This window comes from Brachycentrus maculatus, unplaced genomic scaffold (genome assembly GCF_059751285.1).
Source record: "Brachycentrus maculatus isolate JH-2025_06_01 unplaced genomic scaffold, ASM5975128v1 h1tg000196l, whole genome shotgun sequence".
NCBI classification, from domain to species: Eukaryota; Metazoa; Arthropoda; class Insecta; order Trichoptera; family Brachycentridae; genus Brachycentrus; species Brachycentrus maculatus.
Window position 1 is genome coordinate 552,181 of NW_028280947.1, and position 22,535 is coordinate 574,715.

Below are 22,535 nucleotides of genomic sequence, written 5' to 3' on the forward strand. Positions count from 1 at the left end.
TAAAGGCTTTGTTTTGAATGTAGGAAAAGCTTTGAAATCCGGCACGGTATAAAATATTCCTTCTATATCCCGTGATAGCCCTGTCCGTATACTCTAAGTCAATAAACAATATGAAACGCGAATGCATTTGAGTGCAGCTCACATATTTGCTTTTATGAACAGTTATTGCAATGCGAATATGGAATGCACGTGCAAAATTTGAATAAGGAAAAGCCTTGGGCCAGTCAGTTACAAACTATTTGAATTCCACTTAACTCCTTTTCACATTAAGACGTAAATTGGCAAAGTGTGAGTGATATCGCTCACTCCTTTCAAGAACGTCATAAATCAAAAATCGACAATTTTCAGTTGTACATATTTTCGGAATGCCCAGAAAATGTACTATACCCCAGCAAAAAAAGCATATTTTTAACTTAATATTTACCCGCTACGGGGCAGAAAGTATTGTTTTTGCATTTTGCATTTTTGCATTTTTTGTATTAATTATTTTTTTAAATATACTAAATATTTTTCAAATGGAGAAAAAACCTTCAGGTTTTACTTAAAAGATCTGATGCACAGTAAAAAGTTCAATAAGTGGAATGATAATTATTTTTAATACAATGTATTATATTTTTAAACATTAAAAAGGTTTTCCTGAAATAGCGAGTTTTTATTTTATTTATGACGTTCTTGAAAGGAGTGAGCGATATGCATAATGCACACATTCGATTAGAGCAGGGGTTCTCAAAGTTTTCCCTGCGAGACTCCGCCGTCGTAAGCAGCAAAACAAATCTATAATGTAAGGGGTGTTACGTAAAATGCATTCATAAATAGTGTTATTGTTGCCAGAAGATCAAAAATTAAAAAAAATACTTCAAGTTATGTGACGGAATACTTTTGAGTAAATATTTTAATGTCCAAGTGACTCTGAAATCTAGCTACGACTTATGCAACACCGCTTATCATGACCCTACTCAGGCTTCAACTTTTTAAGTTTCATAGCCTATGCCTACTCGTGAGTGGATTTGCTCTTTACGTTTAAAGTTACTATAATTTCATGTAATTCATGAGTGAAAATTCTAGGCAAAAACACGAAATATTCATCAAATTACAACTTATGATAGTCAAACAACTATATGCTAAAACAATCCTTACACATGTATTTAAGGTTTTCTTTGCATACATTCACACTTTTAATATACGAAAGCAGAGTTAAAGCCGTTAAAAAGCGCTCTCTTAGACGAATGTGTGAAAAATCATTGTATGACAATTGAAAATGAAGATATTAGAAAGGAATGCAATGCTGAAGAACTAGGGATAGTTGAAAATATTAAGAAGAGTTATTTAAGGTGGTATGGACATGTGGAGTGAATGGATAACGAGAGAATAACTAAGAAAATATATTTGACGAATGTGAGCGGGAGAACAGAACGAGGAAGGCCAAAAAAGACTTTGCACGATCAGGTCAGAACATAAAATATGGTGGTGTCAAAAGTCTGCGTTATCGGATGTTTGACACGATGTATGGATGTGAAGGAAGCGAGGAGTGTATGCCAAAACAGAAGAGTGTGGCGTTCCTTTCTCTCTGCCTACCCCAGCAGGGAAACGGCATAATGGTAGTAGTAGTAGTAGTAATAGTAGTAACATACTAGTACGTCTTCTTTACAATCGGCAAAAACAAGATATTTAAAAAAAATGGATTTTATTATTTTGTCTTTGTCTAGACACCGAATTTTCAAAAATAAAATCACATAATTGTGGTGTACTTTCAAATTCCAGCCCGAGGCATCTGTTGTCAAAACCGATTATTGTATCCATTTTCAAAAATTCCTTTATGGAAAGGCGATCTTTTATAACTAGCAGGACGAACCCATAACGAGGATATATCGCTCACTCCTTTCAAGAACGTCATATATAAAAAATCGACAATTTTCAGTTGTGCATGGAATGTTTCGGAATGCCCGAAAAATGTACTATATCCCAGCAAAAGCGGCATATTTTTAATATAATATTTACCCGCTACAGGGCAGTAAGTGTTGTTTTTGCATTTTGAAGAAAAGGTATTGTTTAATTATTTTTTTAAATATAATAAATATTTTTCAAATGGAGAAAAAAACCTTCAGGTTTTACCAAAAAAGATCTGTTGCACAGTAAAAAGTTCAGTAAGTGGCTTGATATTTATTTTAAATACATTGTATTATATTTTTAGACTTTAAAAACGTTGTCCTGAAAAATCAAGTTTTTTTATTAATGACGTTCTAGAAAAGAGTGAGCGATATGTAGCTATGTTTTGTTTATTTTTTGTCGTTAAATTTACGCCGAATTCAGTATCTATATTTTCTTTGGATGATAGCAAATCGAAAGAAGATATAGAGAGATAAGATAGGTCGTATCCAGTCAAGTGTTTGCAACATACTTATCTTAGTTTAACACGAATTTTGTCGTAAACACTCATTGCGACCACATACTTGAGCTGATTCTTTCTCGGTGAGTGGTCACGACCTTGCCTACTGTTTCCAATACTGGGAACTCGATCCCGTAACGGTCGTTGCATATAAGTTATTGACGACTATATACTATATTTACAACATTTTGAGTGTGTACAAATACTTGTTCACAAATGTGGATTATATCCAATTATAGGAGATCAAAGATGAAGAAGATCTTCATCTTTGATGAGATGTCAAAAAAAAATAACTCCTATAATTGGAGATAATCCAGATTTCGCTCACTCCTTTCAAGAACGTCATAAATCGTCAATTTTCAGCTGTGCATGTTTTAGGAATGCCCAGAAAATGTACTTTATCCCAGCAAAAGAGGCATATTTTTAACTTTATATTTACCCGCTACAGGGCAGAAAATGTTGTTTTTACATTTTGAGGAAAAGGTATTGTGTAATTATTTTTTTAAATAAACTATATATTTTTCAAATGGAGAAAAAACCTTCAGGTTTCACCTAAAAAGATCCGTTGCATAGTAAATAGCTCAATAAGTGGCTTGATATTTATTTTTAATACATTGTGTTATATTTTTAAACTTTAAAAACGTTCTCCTGAAAAATCAAGTTTTTTGATTTATGACGTTCTTGAAAGGAGTGAGCGATTTGTGAACAAGTATTTGGACACACTCAAAATTTTGTAAATAAATTAACTGGTCAAATTATAAGGTAAAATAATAAAAATGAAAATTATATTTTCTGACGTTTTTCATGTATGTGATTATAATACAGGATTCGGACCTCACATACTAATAAAAGAGTTTCTGCTGAATATATTGCTTCTTTTCATCTGATAGATGTCTCTAGTGAAGTTCTAGTGATTCAAGAACAACGTTTCGAAATTGGTTCATATATACAAAACTTCCAAGAATTTGAGTAGTGTGGTAGTCAATAATGGATAGAATTGGTGAATGTTACACGTGTGTAAAGTGATCAATTAAACCAGCCTATGACGGTCGTCAGCCCCGTAAATGTCTAAACTTCCATATTCTTCTTCATCTGTTATGAGATGTCAATAAATAATATGAAATACTATATTGTTTGCATTCCCTGACGTCTACGTGTATAAAAGATTACTTTCATACATTTTTACAGCTCAATATAGATGAAGAAGAAAATAGAAGTCAGGTTATTTACAGAGGTTACGACTTGTCATAGATTGGTTAAGTGATTACTTTACACACGTGCATCATTCAGCAGTGATCACTTGAACAGCCTATGAAATGTCATCAACCCTGCAAATATCCTGACTTCCATATATGTATAAATATTGAAATGTCGAAAAAAAAAATGTTTTTTTTTCAGATTGAAAATGTGTCAACCGCACTACTCAATTTTTTGTCAAAAGTCATAGATAGATATAACATTAATGTCTTCCAACATATATGGCTGTTGCGAACTCACATGTACAGAGTGATGAGATTAATGATATATTTAGGAGTCCCAAAAATTTGAGTATCTTGGGTAGCATGGTGAATGTTGCACGTTTGTAGAGAGTGATCACTTGAACATGCTATGAAAGATCATAAGCCCTGTAAATACCCAGACTTCCACATTCATCTTCATCAATTTCGAGATGTCAAAAAAATTAAAAATAACTTAAGCGGAGAAACCCAGATTTGTAAAAAAGTTTTAGGACACACTCAAAATGTTGTAAAATATGGTCTGTTTTTTGTTATTTTTATTAAATTAATCAATTCGTTTTGTAATTATTACTTTATAATAACGAAGAGTTGGTTAGATATTTTAATAATATTTCATTTTAAATGTTCATATTTAATATTTTCTCGCATTTATCAGTGTCCAAAGGCATTGAACCGTAAATTAAAGTCGCGAATATAATTCTTAATTATTTAGTAGTCACAAATTATTGATTATTTATAGAGTCGTACGTCATTGGAGATTGTTTATTGATTTGGCATTGACATTGTGGAGAAACATGATGATTTAAATAAAAAATAAAACACTTTTTTGAGTTTGAGTTAATGTAACACGACTACATTAAATACAAATGATTTTTGATGTAAAAGGAAAACAACTGCACGGAAACAAAAGAGTTTTGCATTATTGTCAATAAAAAATATTTTTAAATGTGCAAAATACCGAATTGTGCGAAAGTCGAATGTGCGAAAGATGAGGTCCGCCTGTACAGTCTTGGCCATATGTATTAGGCACCCCTTACGGAATTGGTTTATGTCTTAAAATACTGCGACTCTTGGAATTCTTGCAATATTTTCGGATTCTATCGTATTTTGATGGATTTTACCTACAACTTATTACCTGCTATCCCGACCTACGACAGTTAGGAGCTTGGTTTATTTAAACACACTCTTTTTACTAATTTCAAGGGTCAGTTTTATATGTGATGTAAGTGATAACTTAAACCAGCCTATCGCATGTCTTAAGCCCTGTAAATACCCAGACTTCCATTTTCTTCTTCATAGAAGTTGAGATGAAAAAAATAATATTTCTATTTACTTATATACTTTATATTTCTTAAATTAAATAATGAATTTTAAATCATGTCATATTACAATCCAACTATGAATTAATTCAATTTATACACAAAAATATATTTTCAAATAAAAAATGATCAAATTGTATCACACCCGCAGGCATAAATATATTACTTGAATGCTTATCTTACCCTTTTGTATAAAATAATATTTTTTTAACAAATATATTATACTATAAAAAAGGATATCATTAATTCATTCGGCAGTCAGTTTATGGTAATATCTATCTATTTTTAATTTGGGTTTTACTTGGTAAATAAGTACCACTATTTCTTAAAATCTATTGTGACACGTATTTCAAACACCGGATGTAAAGCTAACTCTAAATTTTTGAGTTATGTCCTTGGGACGTTGAAGGATGAAGAGGGGGTAAGAGCTATTTCCTATTTTTATATATTTGTTATTAATCTCAAATTTCAAATTTTTAATAATGAGAACATGTACAATAGGGGAGAGGCTTTAGTCATTGTCTTTATTATTTATCCCCAAGAGGGATATCATTTTCCTCTCTTCACAAAAAATTATACTTAGCTTCACATACGGTATTTGAAAATGATTCGGAATGCATCGAAACACGTGTCACAATAGATTTTAAGAAAGAAATGGAATTACCAATTAAAATTTAAATAAATAAAAAAACAGAATTTTTTTGGTTTATATAAAGCAGACCATAACAATTTAATTATAGTCAATTACATTTAACATAATGATGGAATGATTTTTCCGAAATCGGTAGCCATGAAGTAGTCTTTTTTAAAGTGGTATTACAAAAAACGAACGTTGGGTGATAAGGAGAGAGTTATATTACCATACCACAAAGTTATTAATGCTTTTAACATACAAAATATAAAAAACAGGATTTAAATTTGCTGTCATTCGTTAAAATATAAATATATTCGACGATAACATACAAGTTTTTTTAATGATTCCTGAGTCTTGGATTTCTAAAGACAACGAACATATGTGTCGCCTACTTTTAAAATCCGCCAGATCCAATTTTATTAGATTTTAAAATAAATACTATATCGGAAGGCCAATTGTGGGTTTTATTGTTTAAAATATTTATTTACTTGAAAACCCTGCTAAAAATACTTAAAAACAGCGTTGTATTTCTAATTCCGCTATATTCATGAAACTTGCATTCTGACCCATATCGGCCAATCAGAGAGCAGGGATAGGTCAAAAGTTAAGAGGACGTCATTATCGGTTTCTGTCTCGTATTTTTTTTAATACTGAAAAAAATCTAAAAAAATGGGAAAATTCTCTATTTCACAATATTTTATCTTATGATAGACAAATCTTTGAAACATAAATGTTACCCGGAGAATTTCACATTTTTTGTAAAATGACTTACATGGATCTGGCGCATTTTGAAAGTAGGGGACACATATAATATAATGATACCGAGCAGTCGACAAGATACAACATCGCTTCAGACAAAACAAATCAATTTAAATCGGCGCGTATAATTTCCCAGCTCGCACTTATGATCCCGTCAATTCTCGCCGTATCGCTTTATTCGTTAATAAGTTGGCGCTGAGACTGAATAATTAATTCCGACGATGTGCTAACACCCATGCCGGACACTGAACTCGTCCAAAGAGCCAGTTTGCAGAAAAAATCATCACCAACAGCCAAATAGCTGCCGGAGCGATTCAAATACATACTCCACGCTTGCAGTCGCAAGCTATCTTTTCACTATTGACACATTTTCATTTCATTTCGGCATGTTTAACGACAATATGCACGTATTATTTTATAATATTTTTGGCTCGTTTTTTTGTAATGTTTCAATGACAGCAATGACTGCACGAGAGATTCGTTTATTTAAAGCGACAAAGGATCAAACTGCATTTCTTGCTTTATGTTATTTTTTCTTATTCTGTATTTTGTACTTCTACTTTTATTGGTCGTTTGTTAATATAATATGTACTTTTTGAATAGGTTTTCAACACTAAATAGTCAGGTCGTAGCGCCTGGTGTATATATATATATATATATATAAATATATGTATATATATATATATATATATATATATATATATATATATATATATATATATATATATATATATATATATATATATGTATATATATATATATATATATATATATATGTAATAAAATACCTAGGTACCTACCTATACATTTTATTAAGTACTTACAAAAAGTACCTACATAAAACAGTTCTACCACCAGATGCCGCATGCGTCGCTCAGAATAAAACAAAAGACTTCCGATAATATTATTAACTGTCAGAATCAGATAGATAGATAGATAGATAGATATAAAAATTATTATAAAGATAAATTAAGAATAAACTTTAATTACAAAGCAACACATTGTTTATTTTATTATTATACACCCACTTTACATATTATTTACACGCAATTTACAAAAGAAAAATATTACCACGTTATAAAACGACAATTTTGTTAATCAAAAATAAAGAAACAAAATAAAAAAAATGGATACTGCTCCTCAAACATTAGAAAACTTACTAGAAAAATTAATACAAAATGCTCAGGTAAGCAAACATCAAAATTTAAAAGATATTTCAGAGAAGTTCATCATTGAAAAATTTACAAGCAAAAATCCTAATGCAAACCAGTGGATGGATATTTTTGAAAAAGAATGTACACGTTTTGAGGTGACAACGGATGAGAAAAAAATTGAAATATTAAGATTGTTTATGGATAAAAGTTGTGAAGATTGGTACAGTTCGATGATGATAAAATTTTCCATGAACTCAGAATGGATAGTATGGAAAAATAACTTTTGTAAAACATTTACAAACAAGGGATGGAACCATGTAATGTTTGCATTATCTTTTAAATATAACGACGGTTCCTTGTTAGACTATGCCATAAGGAAGGAAAAACTTTTGTTGGAGATGAGAAGAACGATCGACATGGGTACCTTAGTAGATGTTATTGTGGCTGGTTTACCAGAATTTATAATTAATAAGATTGATAGAGAAAAATTAGAAGATACAGTCGATTTATTCAATGAAGTAAAAAAACACGAAAACATTGGAAATAAAAAAAGGTTTTCGGATCAAAGAAGATATGGAAATCTAAGAACTAGTGGTAAAATTAAAGATAAAAGTCCATGTAAGATTTGTGAAAAATTAAATAAGGGAACTCGATATCACCCTGAAGTAACGTGCTGGTTTAGAACAAAGGAGGATGATAAGTTTAATAATAAAAATACTATCAGACATGTAAACAATTCAGTTATAGAAGCTAAGTTAAACGAAACCGATCAAAAAAACGAATAGTAACACCATTAATAAATGTCAAACTATTACTAAATGATCAAATTGAAATATTTGGACTTTACGATTCAGGTTCAAATGTTTCTCTAATAAATTCTAAGTTATTAAAACTAAAAGGAAAAGGAAACAATATGAATGAAGCAGATTTAGTAACAATTAATGGTGTTAAAAAGACAAACGGTTTGACGACTTTGAAAATAAGAATATTTGAATTGGAAAAAAACGTTGATGTATATATTATTGATGAACAAATTTCAAATATGATTTTTTGATAGGATTAGATATGATAAAAAAAATTTAAACTAATCCAAAATGAAGACTTAAAAATAACACAAAGACAATGCTTGAAAAACGAAAAAAAAAAGAAAGAAAGAAAAAAAAAACAAAAAAGAAAAAAAAGAAAGAAAAAAAGAAGGAAAAAAGAAAGAAAGAAAAAAAAAAAAAAAAAAAAACTTTATCATATCACTAAACTTATACCAGTCCCTTAACTACAAGAAGATGATCCGGAGGACGAGTGAAAATTTTACTATGAATTTTCATCCCCAAGGGGGGAGATGTAATAAAATACCTAGGTACTTATTACATCTCCCATCTCACCTATACATTTTATTAAGTACTTACAAAAAGTACCTACATAAAACAGTTCTACCACCAGATGCCGCATGCGTCGCTCAGAATAAAACAAAAGACTTCCGATAATATTATTAACTGTCAGAATCAGATAGATAGATAGATAGATAGATATAAAAATTATTATAAAGATAAATTAAGAATAAACTTTAATTACAAAGCAACACATTGTTTATTTTATTATTATACACCCACTTTACATATTATTTACACGCAATTTACAAAAGAAAAATATTACCACGTTATATATATATATATATATATATATATATATATATATATATATATATATATATATATATATATATATATATATATATATATATATATATATATATATATATATATATATATATATAGAATACATATGTTGTAGTTGTAGTAAAACTTCTCCAGTTGTTATAAATAAAAACCAGTGTAACTTTTGAAACAATACCGGAATAAGGTTTAAATGCAATACAAGCTTTATACGAAATTTGTATAGTCGGTTAACAAATTCAGGTATCTAAATATGTGTAATTCTAGATCTTACATACAAACATATATTGTCGTTAAACCTCTGCGTATTAATTTAGTTGTTAAACATGATTCACTTTTGAAACAATACCGGATAAGGTAAAAATGCAATGCATGCTTTATGCGATATTTGTATACTCGGTTAACATATTGAGGTATTTTTAAGGTCCCCGCGGCACCCCGGGGTTTATTATCCTCGTTCACTCTCTCTACATCAAGGGCCACTGCCGATGCAAGAGGTATGCACTTTATTGCAGTGCACTCGGCAGTAAAACACTCGAGCGGGAACGGAGGATTGTTTCGCCATAAACACAAAATGCAATTCATTTGAATACCTGCACTTCTACGCGTGAAAACGAACCGAGAACCCTCCAGTCACGAATGCTGGCGGATAATAAAGGCGAGCCATGTTGTAGAAAGGACAATATTTCGTATGATAATTTTATGCGGCGTGATTTTGTATTATATTGTACATAAACTGACCATATATTTTTGTACTCAAAACGGAACGTCTACCAATTTTTACGTAATAGTATGTGTATTCAAGAAAACACGTATTTTTTCATAGTTTTTATGTATTAATAAAAGAAAAGGAATATTGATAAAAGAATAAATAATATAAATCGCTCAGTAATAATAATAATAATAAAACCCTTATCCGCACCCCAATGGTGGTGCATAGGGCACTGCTTCATATAAACGCAGTGTTATCTCGATCGTTTACACACGAAGGAAAGGTGATCAGCCCTCCGTTTCAGGTACCAGTCCAGGGTAATATTGAATAAATATTACATTAAAAAAATCACTTATATTTATTTGACCCCCCCTGGGAATCGAACCCGGGACCTTCAGAACGGTAACCGAGCGACCATTACACTACAGAGGCGGACAAATCGCTCAAGAACGTCATAAATAAATAAAAAAGATTTTTCAGGAGAACGTTTTAAAAGTTTTAAAATATAATACAATGTATTAAAAATAAATATCAAGCCACTTATTGAACTTTTAAATGTGCAACAGATCTTTTTATGTAAAACCTAAAGCTTTTTTCTCCATTTGAAAAATATTGAGTATATTTAAAAAAATAATTAAACAATACCTTTTCTTCAGTCTACGATAAATTGTTCATGTATTTTACAATTTTACCTATATTTCCTTTTGTTTACTTTAAAAAATTGCCTCGTACACTGATATAATGTATGGAATTCATAACTGTACTGTTCACAGCAGAGTATATATATTTTTAATGTATTAACCATTTTACCTATATTTACTCTAAAAAGATTGCCTCAAGTACGCTATTATTTATTATGGTAATCGATCGCATGTAGTCTGCCAACATCGTTTTATCTGCTAAAGAAAATGGCCTCTGACAGGAATGAGTGCTAAGATGGCGTCTTAGGTTTGATATTTCCATCTAAAACGTCTAATTAAAATCATTATCTTTTGAATTTAAAATTCGCATCTGATAACCTTATTCGACGGTTGATTGGAGATAATCGAATATATATATATAACTTTATTTATCACGCCAGACACAATAATAAATATCATCAAATTGATGCTGTAAAATGATAATTTTTCTATGATTACGACATATTTTAAATAAAATTCTCGTCTCCCGGTATGTTAAATAATCCTGTTAGGATCTTGCTTATAAATAAAAGGATCTCTGATAAATAAAAGCTTTCTCAATTCAATCATAGATGGTGCAGCGAAGTATCATGAGATTTATTATATATATATATATATATATATATATATATATATATATATATATATATATATATATATATATATATATATATATATATATATATATATATATATATATATATATATATATATATATATATATATGTATATACATATCAGTGGCGGACCTACCCTAGAAGCCCAGAAGCCCGGGTTGCCTAACAACTCCAACAATTATTAAAAATACATAATTAATGTATGCCTATTTTTAAATTATCGCGCGCTTTTTCGTACTACCCGAGATAGCCGAGTGTAAAAATTCGGCTTTCGCCCTGTCTGTTGCAGGTGCAGGCGATACATGATTAGCCATCTCGCTCGCTCTCATTGGCTTCAATTTGGGCTTCTGCTTCCAGCAAAACGCATAGTTGATTTGGTTTAAAAACATAACTTTAAACCGTACAATGTAGGTACCTATATGGCATTTTGTATCGAGTTTGGAAGCCAGCTTCGGTAGCGTGAACATAGCTACAGAAATTAGCTACAATTCGCAATATTTGTAACGAACGTATTTCATTATTGTTATCTGTTACTCATCTGTCAGATGCTTATCAACTAGTTTTATGCCTTTGTAGAGTTCATAAATATAAAATATAATAGATAATCCATAATTAAATACGGTAATTGTAGGAATTATTAAGATTTGAATAAGTTTTCGCATTATTATCGTTCTTCGCTACGTTTTTCGTAAGCACATTTTTGTTTGAACGTCATAATGAATTCGGATACGGCCGATGTCGTTTGTGCTGTTTTATTTATTTATTTGTTTTATTTATAAAAGTGGTTGAAGGAATTAATTTATAATGGAAAGGTGAGCGCATTGAATTTTATTAAAAAAAAAAGAAATGATTACATCTCAAGGTCTCAAAGACCTACTCCTGATTTAAAAATATCACAACTGTTAAATTACATATAAGGAAGTTTAATCAGCCGATATACAAAACTCGTTGGATTAGAAACGTATTGAAATATATTATTAGATTAAAACCAATATTTTTAGCTTTTCCACTTTATTTTTATTTGACCAGCGACCGGGTTACCGACATTTTATTACCGTTACCGACATCATCAGACTGGTACTGTCGATGTCGATGTACTGATGATGTCGGTAACGACGAAACCCGGTCGCTGGTCAAATAAAAATAAAGTGGAAAAGCTAAAAATATTGGTTTTAATCTAATAATATATTAAAATGCAATTCCATCACGAAGTGCCAGTGGAAAATAAAAATCTATTAGAAACGTATTTTACTGCAGTCAACATTTTCTTTATTTCAATGGCTATTCCATACAAAAATTACATCTTTGCATTTTTTACACTCATTACAATACATTGTTTATCTTTATATTGTTTTTTTAAATAAAGTTTTGTCCTGACATTCCTTGGTTGAACTGCATTTTATAGAATAAAATAACAACTATGAAATTTTTTCCACTTGAATTTTATTTGACCAGCAACCGGGTTTCGTCGTAACTGACATCATCGGACTGGTGGTGTCAGTTATGACGAAACCCGGTTGCTGGTCAAATAAAATTCATGTGGAAAAAATTACATAGTCGCTATTTTATTCTGGCTACGCTTGGATGGCTTGACTCTGGCCAATATCTGTACCCGACGGATTCTCCACTTTAAACACGTTGTGCGTGGCAACGAGGATAGCCTGGAACGACTAGTTGTTATCGGTAGCCTAGAGGGAAAGAGAGAGTGAGGAAGATCCCCACACGATGGACCGATCAAATTAAGGCAGCAGCAGGCACTTCAATGGTTGATGCGCTACGTGCAGCGCAGTCAAGGGATAACTGGAGAAGATGCATTGCTTCTGCAAGGGTCACAACCCTCAGCAATGAGGAATAAGACGGAGAAGAAGATTTTATTCTGAAAAATAATGGGCTTGCCTTACTGGTAAGCCCTGGGCACGCCACTGATACATATATATATATATATATATATATATATATATATATATATATATATATATATATATATATATATATATATATATATATATATATATATATATATATATATATATATATATATATATATATATATATATATATATATATATATATATATATATATATATATATATATATATATATATATATATATATATATATATATATATATATATATATATATATATATATATATATATATGTATATATATATATATATATATATATATATATATATATATATATATATATACACCTTATACGAGTTCGGAAAATGTTAATGACAACCTTACTGTCAATCATAGGTAGAATGGTGAATCTTATACGTGTATTAAAGTGATCACTAATCCAGTCTATGATAGGTCATAAGCCCTGTAAATACTTAGATGTCCATATTATAAAGTTTTCAACGTTCTATAAATTGACAAAATACACTAAGTAGTTTGAAATGTCATATATTTGTGGTTTAAAAAGTAATTGCAACTTTAAGTTTAATAGCGGTTATTTTATTCAGGTTAAAAGCTTGAAATAACAGGGATTATTCAAACAGGAATTTTAGAGTTAATGTTTTTTGCCAGTAAACCCACGACATTAGAATTAATAATACACAAAAATGACTTATAAATTATTTAACAAAAAAATAACGACCCTTTCAGATACTTTCATAGGGAAGAAAATTTTTAACTAATAAAATGACAAAAAAAAATATTTAAGGACATCTTCTTCTTCTTCTAACCCTTATCCGCACTCAATAAGGCAAAGGGCACTGCATCGTTTTGATGCAGTGTTATCTTGATCGCTACTTACATAAAGGCAAGGCGATCACTCCTGCGCTTCAGGGACCAGGGTATTAAATAAATATTTTAATGTAAAATCAATAATGTTTATTTTAACCCCTCCTAGGAATCGAACCCGGGACCTCCAGCACGGTAGCTTAACAACAGGGATTATTCAAACAGATATTTTGAAGTTAACGTTTTTTGCCAGTATACCCACGACACTAGAATGAATAATACACAAAATGACTGATAAATTATACAAATAAAATAACGACCCCTTTTAGATACTTTTATAGGGATGAAAATTTATTTTTAATTGATGTTTTACTAAGTAAATGCCACAAATAGTGGTATTTACTAAGTAAAACATTAATCAAAAATGGATAGATTTAACCACAAAGTGAGTGCCGAATCAATTAATGAAAAAATGAAAATTTATAACTAATAAAATGACAATTTTTATTTTTTTATTTGAGGATTTATTGAAACAAAGCATTTTTTTACGAAATCAATAAAACGGGTTTTGATTTCCCGATAAACCAATTAGGCAAACGTTTACGGTATAATATGGACTCTGTTGACATTACTCGTTCACGTTTCATTATCTTGGTGCGTTATCGTGATTTCATTCTTATCAACTAAATGTTGGGTAAAGTCAGTCAAATTGCGCAAAAGTGAATCTTTCCTACATTGCTGTCAACACTTTCATATTATGCAAAAAGAGGCGGTTTTCAATTAGAAATGATAAAAAAAAACTAGCTAACTAACCATCATGCCGCTTCCCCGCAGGGGTAGGCAGAGAGAATAGAACGCCACGCCACACCACTCTGTCCTTGCAAACATTCTTCGCCTCTTCCACGTTCATGCATCTCCTCATATACACCCGCCGATTGTTTCGACTAATAACCTGACCACTTTCAAGTATTTGGCATAGTTGATCGTGCCAAGTTTTTCTCGGTCTTCCTCTGCTCCTTTTTCCAATTACATAAATCAAATAAAAATAAGATAATCCTAAATCATTGATATAATATAATATTTGAGTCGAGGAGGGTATAGGAATTAATACATTATTTCGTATATTATGTTATATTATTTTCCAATATTACCCCTACCCCTAGTTTGTGGCTCCAATTTGTTAAGGCTTAGCGTAATTACAGGGGTTGGGATAATCCCATGTTATTGGAACTGGATAATAAAGGACCACTACCCTTATCAGTGATGTCGTTAAGGATTTTTCAAATTGCCAACATGCCTCACATTCCAAATCCGCTATTTGTGAAATAAATGAAGGTGGGTTTATAAATAATAAATGTTTCCCGATAACATCGCGACTATTAAAGGGTCGTTAAGTTTATTCATTTGGGAATTCCGATAGCGGTAAGAGACAGCTTTCCAGTGTAAAATAGTGTATTAGAACTATTTATTTGACACCCTGTATACCTGTTTTAAAAAAAATGTAAAGAGAAAGTATATTTATAAATTATTTATTTATTTATTTCATAGATCGATTTTTTTTACTAAATGTATTACGGCTCTTTAGGCATGGCCTGTGTTAAGCCGCAATACTTACATGTTAATACAATTTTTTATTATTATTATTATTAGATTATATGCATTACGTACAATAGATACATAAAAATTTACAATACAAAGGTTTTACACTACAAAAATTACACCTGGACATAAAATAATTACATTATTGAAAACCTAACTTTTGAATTCATGATTCAAGTATGATTGATTTATTTATTTATTACTTTTTACAATACATTATTATATTTTTGATGAACTCCTCACTAAGCAGAACCCGTGACGAGACGTTCATTTACATTATTAAAAAAATAAATTGAAATAAGGGCTGATCACCTTTCCTTCATGTGTAAACGATCAAGATAACACTGCGTTTATATGAAGCAGTGCCCTATGCACCATTGGGGTGCGGATAAGGGTTAAATAAAAAATAAAAATATATAAAATAATGTAAAAAATAACAACATAAATAACAGACCTCTATTTAACGGAAAAAAAAATTTGGTTATTTGTAAAAAAAACGTCCTGTTAATACCGTAATGCTTAAATTCAAGATGATGGCATGGTTATTCCGAAATCGGTAGTCGCGAAATAGAGTTTTTAAGTGGCATTACAGAAAGAGAACGAAAATGATAATTAGAGAATAAAAAATAAATAAATAAAGAAAAGGGTCTCTGCCAAATAAAAGCTTTCTCAATCCGACAGAGATGGCTCTTGTGAACTTATATATATATATATATATATATTTATGTGTACTGTGCCCTGAGATTAATGATATACAAACATATCTAGGAGTTCCAAAATTTGAGTGGTGTGGTTGTCAATCATAGGTAGAATGGTAAATTTTGCACTATCTCAAGTGATCACTTTACCAGCCTATGAGAGGTTATAACCCCTGTAAATCACTTGACTTAATAGATCATATTCTTCTTCATCTATTTTGAGTGACGAAAAAAGGGAGTGTGCATACCATACCCCAAAGTTAACAATGCTTTTAATATACAAAATACACCTATAAGTTTTTATTTACTTTCGATGATTGAAATACCAACGCTATAAAAATTAAATATTCACTTCTCGTACACATTTTTTGAGAATACGTGATATAAAAAAACGCATTCTGTAGTCGCTTCAATGCAAGACAATAAAATTTGCAAGTTCCAAAAGTGCATTCGCCCACAGAGGTGTGTGAAGACAATCGGGCATTAAAAACACACAGAAACCATAAACCCCGCTACCTGTTGGGACTAGAGATGGCAAGACTAAACAGGTATCGCCCGTTCCCAGAATTGACGCATACTTCATCTATGACGCGGCCCCAAACAAAGTAACATACCTAAGAAAACAAGGTTATTTGGGTCATAAACGACCCCACAAGGTTAAATCGCGGGATGATCTCAAGATGCGATTATACTGGATAATCGATACGTTAACACATTGAGGGTGTACGGCTGTTCAAACTCAAAACACAGTAAAGGACATAAGTAGATTCTACTTAGTCCAAAAATGCAAAAACACGTACTACAAAAAAATGTCCCTTACTGTGTTTTAAGTTTGGACAGCCATGTGGTCTCAAATATATTTCAAATATAATTCAGCACGCGTTCGTCTGCGCAAGACGCCACACGAGTTAACCGCAGATTTTTAAAAAGTATATTTTATTCTCCTCACATCCAATGATACATACGGCGCTGCATCATATTGATGCAATGTTATTTTGATTGTTACGTGAAAGCAAGGTAATCACTCCAGCGTTTCAGGGATCAGTCCAAGGACTACCCTGGACTTATAAAATACGAATTAAATAAATATAAGAGTGTAAAAGCACTTATGTTTATTAGACCCTCCCCCCTGGGAATCGAACCCAGTCAAGTATGCTGAGCGTGCTGACCATTACACTACGGAGGCGGACATTTTTTAAAGGATATATGTATATCGAAAAAAAAACTCGCTACTCTCAAACGTGTTTAGTGATCACTTAAACCAGCCAACCTATGACGGTCGTCAGCCCCGTAAATGCCCAGACTTCCATATCCTTCTTCATCTTTGATAAGATGTGAAAAAATAATACATACAATATAGTTTTAGCGTTTAGAAAATTGCTTTTCGCATCAGCATCTCGTGCTTTGTTTGCGATATATTGAATGCAGTGAATGTATTGAAATCCCAGGGTAGCAGCAAATATCAAGAGGTCGGTATTCGTCCTAACGTTTGAGAACCGAGGACCCGGGACTAAATGGCAATGACCCTATAAACGAGGGAAAAGGTCCAGACTGGGTGCTACTCCCAACCTACAATAGTTGCGGACCGCGTTCTGCATTCCTGGTAACCCCCAATACAACCTTGGACAAGATTTAGAAGAAAAAACACCCAGTTAACGAAATATATCTTTAAAAAAACTGAATTTTCATCTTCACCTAATACTTATCGATTCGTCAATAATGTATTATATATTTTTGACATTTCAACGTATATAAAGAAAAATATGGAAGTCAGGGTATTTACAGGGCTTACGACCTATCATATGCTGGTTAAGTGATATTGCTTTGCACACGTGTAACATTCACCAATTCTATCCATGATTGACAAAGATAGTACCCAATTTTTTAAATCTCATATATGGTATATACCAAGCATTTTTTAATCTCATATATCGCTCACTTCTTTCAACAACGTCATAATATATATTTAAAAAAGTAAATTTTCCGTTATGCATGTTTTCGGAATGGCCACAAAATGTACTATATCCCAGCAAAAGTGGCATATTTTTAACTTAATATTTACCAGCTACAGGGAAGAAAGTGTTTTGCATTGTGAAGAGAAGGTATTGTTGAATGATTTTTTAAATAAAATAAATATTTTTCAAATGGAGAAAAAACATTCAGGTTTTACCAAAAAAGATATATGGCACACTAAAAAGTTTAATAAGTAGCTTGATATTTTTTAATAGATTTTATTATATTTTTAAACTTTAAAAACGAAAAATTCTCCTGAAAAATTAAGTTTTTTTTTATATATGACGTTGTTGAAAGGAGTGAGCGATATGGTATAGCCCCCCAGGCACCAGTTATATTGAATAAATATTAGAGTGAAAAAATCACCTATACATATTTAAATGACACCCCCTGGAAATCAAACCCGGGACCTCTAGTAAGGTAGCGTAACGTGCTGACCATCACAATACGGTGGCGGACATATTATTAAATTATTAAAATATTAAAACCCTTATCCGCACCCCAATGGTGCATAGGGCACTGCGTCATATAAACGCAACGTTGTCTTGATCGTTTACACATGAAGGAAAGGTGATCAGCCCTCTGCTTCAGGTACCAATCCAGGGTAATAATATTGAATAAATATTACAGTGAAAAAATCACTTATATTTATTTTACCCCCCTTGGGAATCGAACCCGGGACCTCCAGAACGGTAGCCGAGCGTGCTGACCATTACACTACGGAGGCGGACGTGTATATATATATATATATATGTATATATATATATATATATATATATATATATATATATATATATATATATATATATATATATATATATATATATATATATATATATATATATATATATATATATATATATATATATGTGTACATATATTTATATTTAAAAAAAAACATCAAGGTATCAATGCCAAAAATGCTATACGCGTAGGTACTGAAAATGTTGCAACAATACTAGTCAATAAGGTACGACATTTGTTTTTCCAAGAAGATATCGGTTTGAAGGCAAATTTAAAATGACGAAATGATTCGGAGAAGTTCCAAATTGTCACACTAATGCTAGTCCTACTCACTATTAGTTCATCGCATCGTCAGCTAATTACTTTCAACAAAACACGAAGGTCGTGGAATGATAATAAAAAAAATTCAACAATATTCATTTTAATTTGCAATATCGGTGGGTCTAAATTCGACACATGTAACAATTTGGGCTGTGTGACTCAAAGAGCGTCATATATATGTAACAATTTGGGCTGTGTGAATCAAAGAGCGTCATCTATGTACACCTGATATTGAAATCTTAAATTTTCAATGAATTATATTGAAGTATAATTTTTTTATATTTACACACATACTTGGATTCAATATTTTGTTATATAAAATAAATAATATATTATATTCATTTATATCAAAAAGGATCTTTTAAAAAACATTATTTTTCTAGCCCATATCCGTGCCAAATGGTGTATAGGGCAATGTAACGTATCAATGCAGTGTTATCTTGATCATTAATCGCATGATTCCAAGGGCCTGCAAAGTCCTACGCTCATTGTACCAGTCCAGAGTGAGATTAAATAAATATGAGAGTAAAGCGAATAAAATTGGGAAAAGGAGCAGAGGAAGACTAATAAAAACTTGGCATGATCAGGTATGTCGAATACTCGAAAGCGGTCGGGTCAGGAGTCGAAATAATCGGCGGGTATGTATGAAGAGATACGTGAATGTGAAAGAAGCGAATGTTTGCAATGACAGAGTGGTGTGGCGTTCTATTCTCTCTCCCTACCCCTGCGGAGAAGCGGCGTGTTGGTTAGTTAGTTAGTTAAAGTTAAGACTGATATTATGATATATAATGGTACATCATTACATCAGTGCAGTCAGTATCTTATAGGCGGAAAAGCAGTGCCTATCCTAACTTACTTGTGTGACATATAAAAATGCAACCAGTACCTACCCTACCTTACTGAATAGTACCAGCTTACCTTACTACCTACCTCTACTGCCTACCCTAGTAACTAGTACCTAGCTTACTACCTACCGTAATTGATTTTCTGTACACGCTAATATAAGGCCTACTATACAACATTGGATGCAAGCAAGGGTCGAAAGATTGTAACAATAACTATTACCTATCAAAAAATATTTAGTTAAATGAATTACACACTGAGGTTATAAGTGTAGCGGTTTTATATCATATTAGTTAATGCGGTCACTCTATCTACGAAAATATTTATCTTACACGTCCAGTATTATAATTTCATAATTTGTCAGTTTTATATTAAATATTTATTTGAAAGAAAGCATGCGTAGAAGATGAACTCACCGTCAACATGAAATATTTCAAAAGTTTTTTGCAATAAATATATCGAAGTTTACGTTTTATTTAGAAAACTTGGCGTTCAAATTATCATTTGTCGAAACCGTTGAAATAATGCGTTAAACATACTAGAAATAATGTTAATTTCTTTAATTTGAAGACAATTAAAATCAAAAATTGTTGTTACACATTCAGTGATATATATTATTGTAATTTTAATTTCATTTTATAAAAAAATAAATATGTAAAACATATATCGCTGACTAAGTATTGCACCCTCCACTTAGTCAAGCTGGAATAAAGATTGATTACTATTATTATTATTATTATTATATGTATAAGAATTTGTCGGTATTATACTATGTATTTAAAAGCGTATGTAGACAATAAATCCACCGATCAAAAATGTATTTCAAAAGTTTTTAAAACAAACATTTTATGTAGAAACGTTTCTGGTCAACTTATCATCTGTCGAAACCGTTGAAATAATGAGTAAAACATACGAGAAATGATTTAAAATACTTTTATTTAAATACTGGCACCTTGTCAGCTGAAATTCTGAAAAGTTTGTCATATTTACGTTACGTCTGGCTAGCTTCCGAAATAAATTGACAGATGGAGCGTGGTCATGTGCGCGCCGGTCAGCTGATCCCCGCCAAAAGAAATGCGGAAAGTTATGAAATAATCGGTGAATTTTTTTTTTTGCCTTGTTTCGTTTTACCTTTGTCGTCGTTCCCTTTCGCCGGCACTGCCGTGATATTCCGGGATCCGAGAAAGGAATTCACCTTCGCGCAACCATAGTCCTCTGCAGTTCTTGCATTTTCCTTGGAGGCAACACTGTTCACACACAATAGCAGCATCACCAAACTGAACGCACAACACGTATATCCACACGGCATTATGTACATATTTTTGTATCGAGATTAGCGAATTAATTTGATCGGCAAACACGGCGAAAAAGAGCAGACGCGCGACGCGAGCACTCACGACCGCTGTTCAAACCAGACTGGCCGGCGGGCTGAGGAAAGAGGAAAACCCTGTCGCGCGAACGACAAGTCACAGGCATGTGGATAGGAAAACAAAAGCACCTAAGCAAAAAGTCACAATTAAACCCTAAATTTTCTTTTCACTTCTATGTTTTTTTTTATGAATTCACGTTACTATATCTTCTTTTCTCCTCCCGCGTCCGGGCCCAAAGGCATTTCGCGCAGACTGCGATACATAGGTAGGTAGCCGAATGTAGGCAGTTTGTCGCTGTTGTATTTGTGTGCATATTTAATGCGGCGAGGGAATTTGAGCCGTATGGCCCCGGGCGTTAGACCGTCGGCGTTGTGTCTGTGAAAAGCTCTCGCAAAAGCTCGCGTGCCAATACCGCGCATGCCCAGCGGGAAATTTGGATCTTTTCGTGTTAACTGCGTACAAATAATTCCCTCAATTCTTAATGCGACAGGCTTAATAATTAATTTTGCCCGCTTATTCTAAACTATGTTGTTAAAAGCTGTATTATCGTAGGGTAAACGGTTGCTGGACACTTCGATTACGCAGGAATATCCGGAATTCTATTTTCTGAGATGCATCTTTTATTTATTTCCAGTAGAGCTAATTTAAAATAGTCCCCGGTCTAAAATGATCCCATTTTTACATGTTTGTATTACAATGATATTTAAAATAGCAAGATTCCATATTTTAAAAAAATAGTATCGGATATATTATCGATAAAATTAAGATAGCATTATCGATAAAACTAAGAAAGGTGTGTTGAGATGGTTTGGACATGTAGAACGAATGAGTGAGGAAAGAACGGTAAAACAAATTTATGAGACGAATGTCATTGGAAAAAGGAGCAGAGGAAGACCGAGAAAAACTTGGCACGCTCAAGTATGCCAAATACTTGAAAGTGGTCAGGTTACGAGTTGAAACAATCGGCGGGTATGTATGAGGAGATGAATGAACGTGGAAGAGGCGAAGAATGTTTGCAAGGACAGAGTTGTGTGGCGTTCTATTCTCTCTGCCTACCCCTGCGGGGAAGCGCCGTGATGGTAAGT

At 31.9% G+C, this 22,535-nt stretch overlaps 1 protein-coding gene across 1 annotated transcript in view; it reads right to left on the minus strand.

The window, feature by feature from the left end:
- The window catches only part of dally (division abnormally delayed protein), a 281,037-nt gene extending 259,539 nt beyond the window's left edge, over positions 1 to 21,498 (minus strand). The window contains exon 1 of the mRNA XM_088263048.1: positions 21,212 to 21,498. Coding sequence (XP_088119174.1) covers positions 21,212 to 21,398 — 187 coding nt within the window. The 5' untranslated portion in view covers positions 21,399 to 21,498. The remainder of the gene's footprint in view (positions 1 to 21,211) is intronic.
- Between the last annotated feature and the right edge of the window lie 1,037 nt (positions 21,499 to 22,535).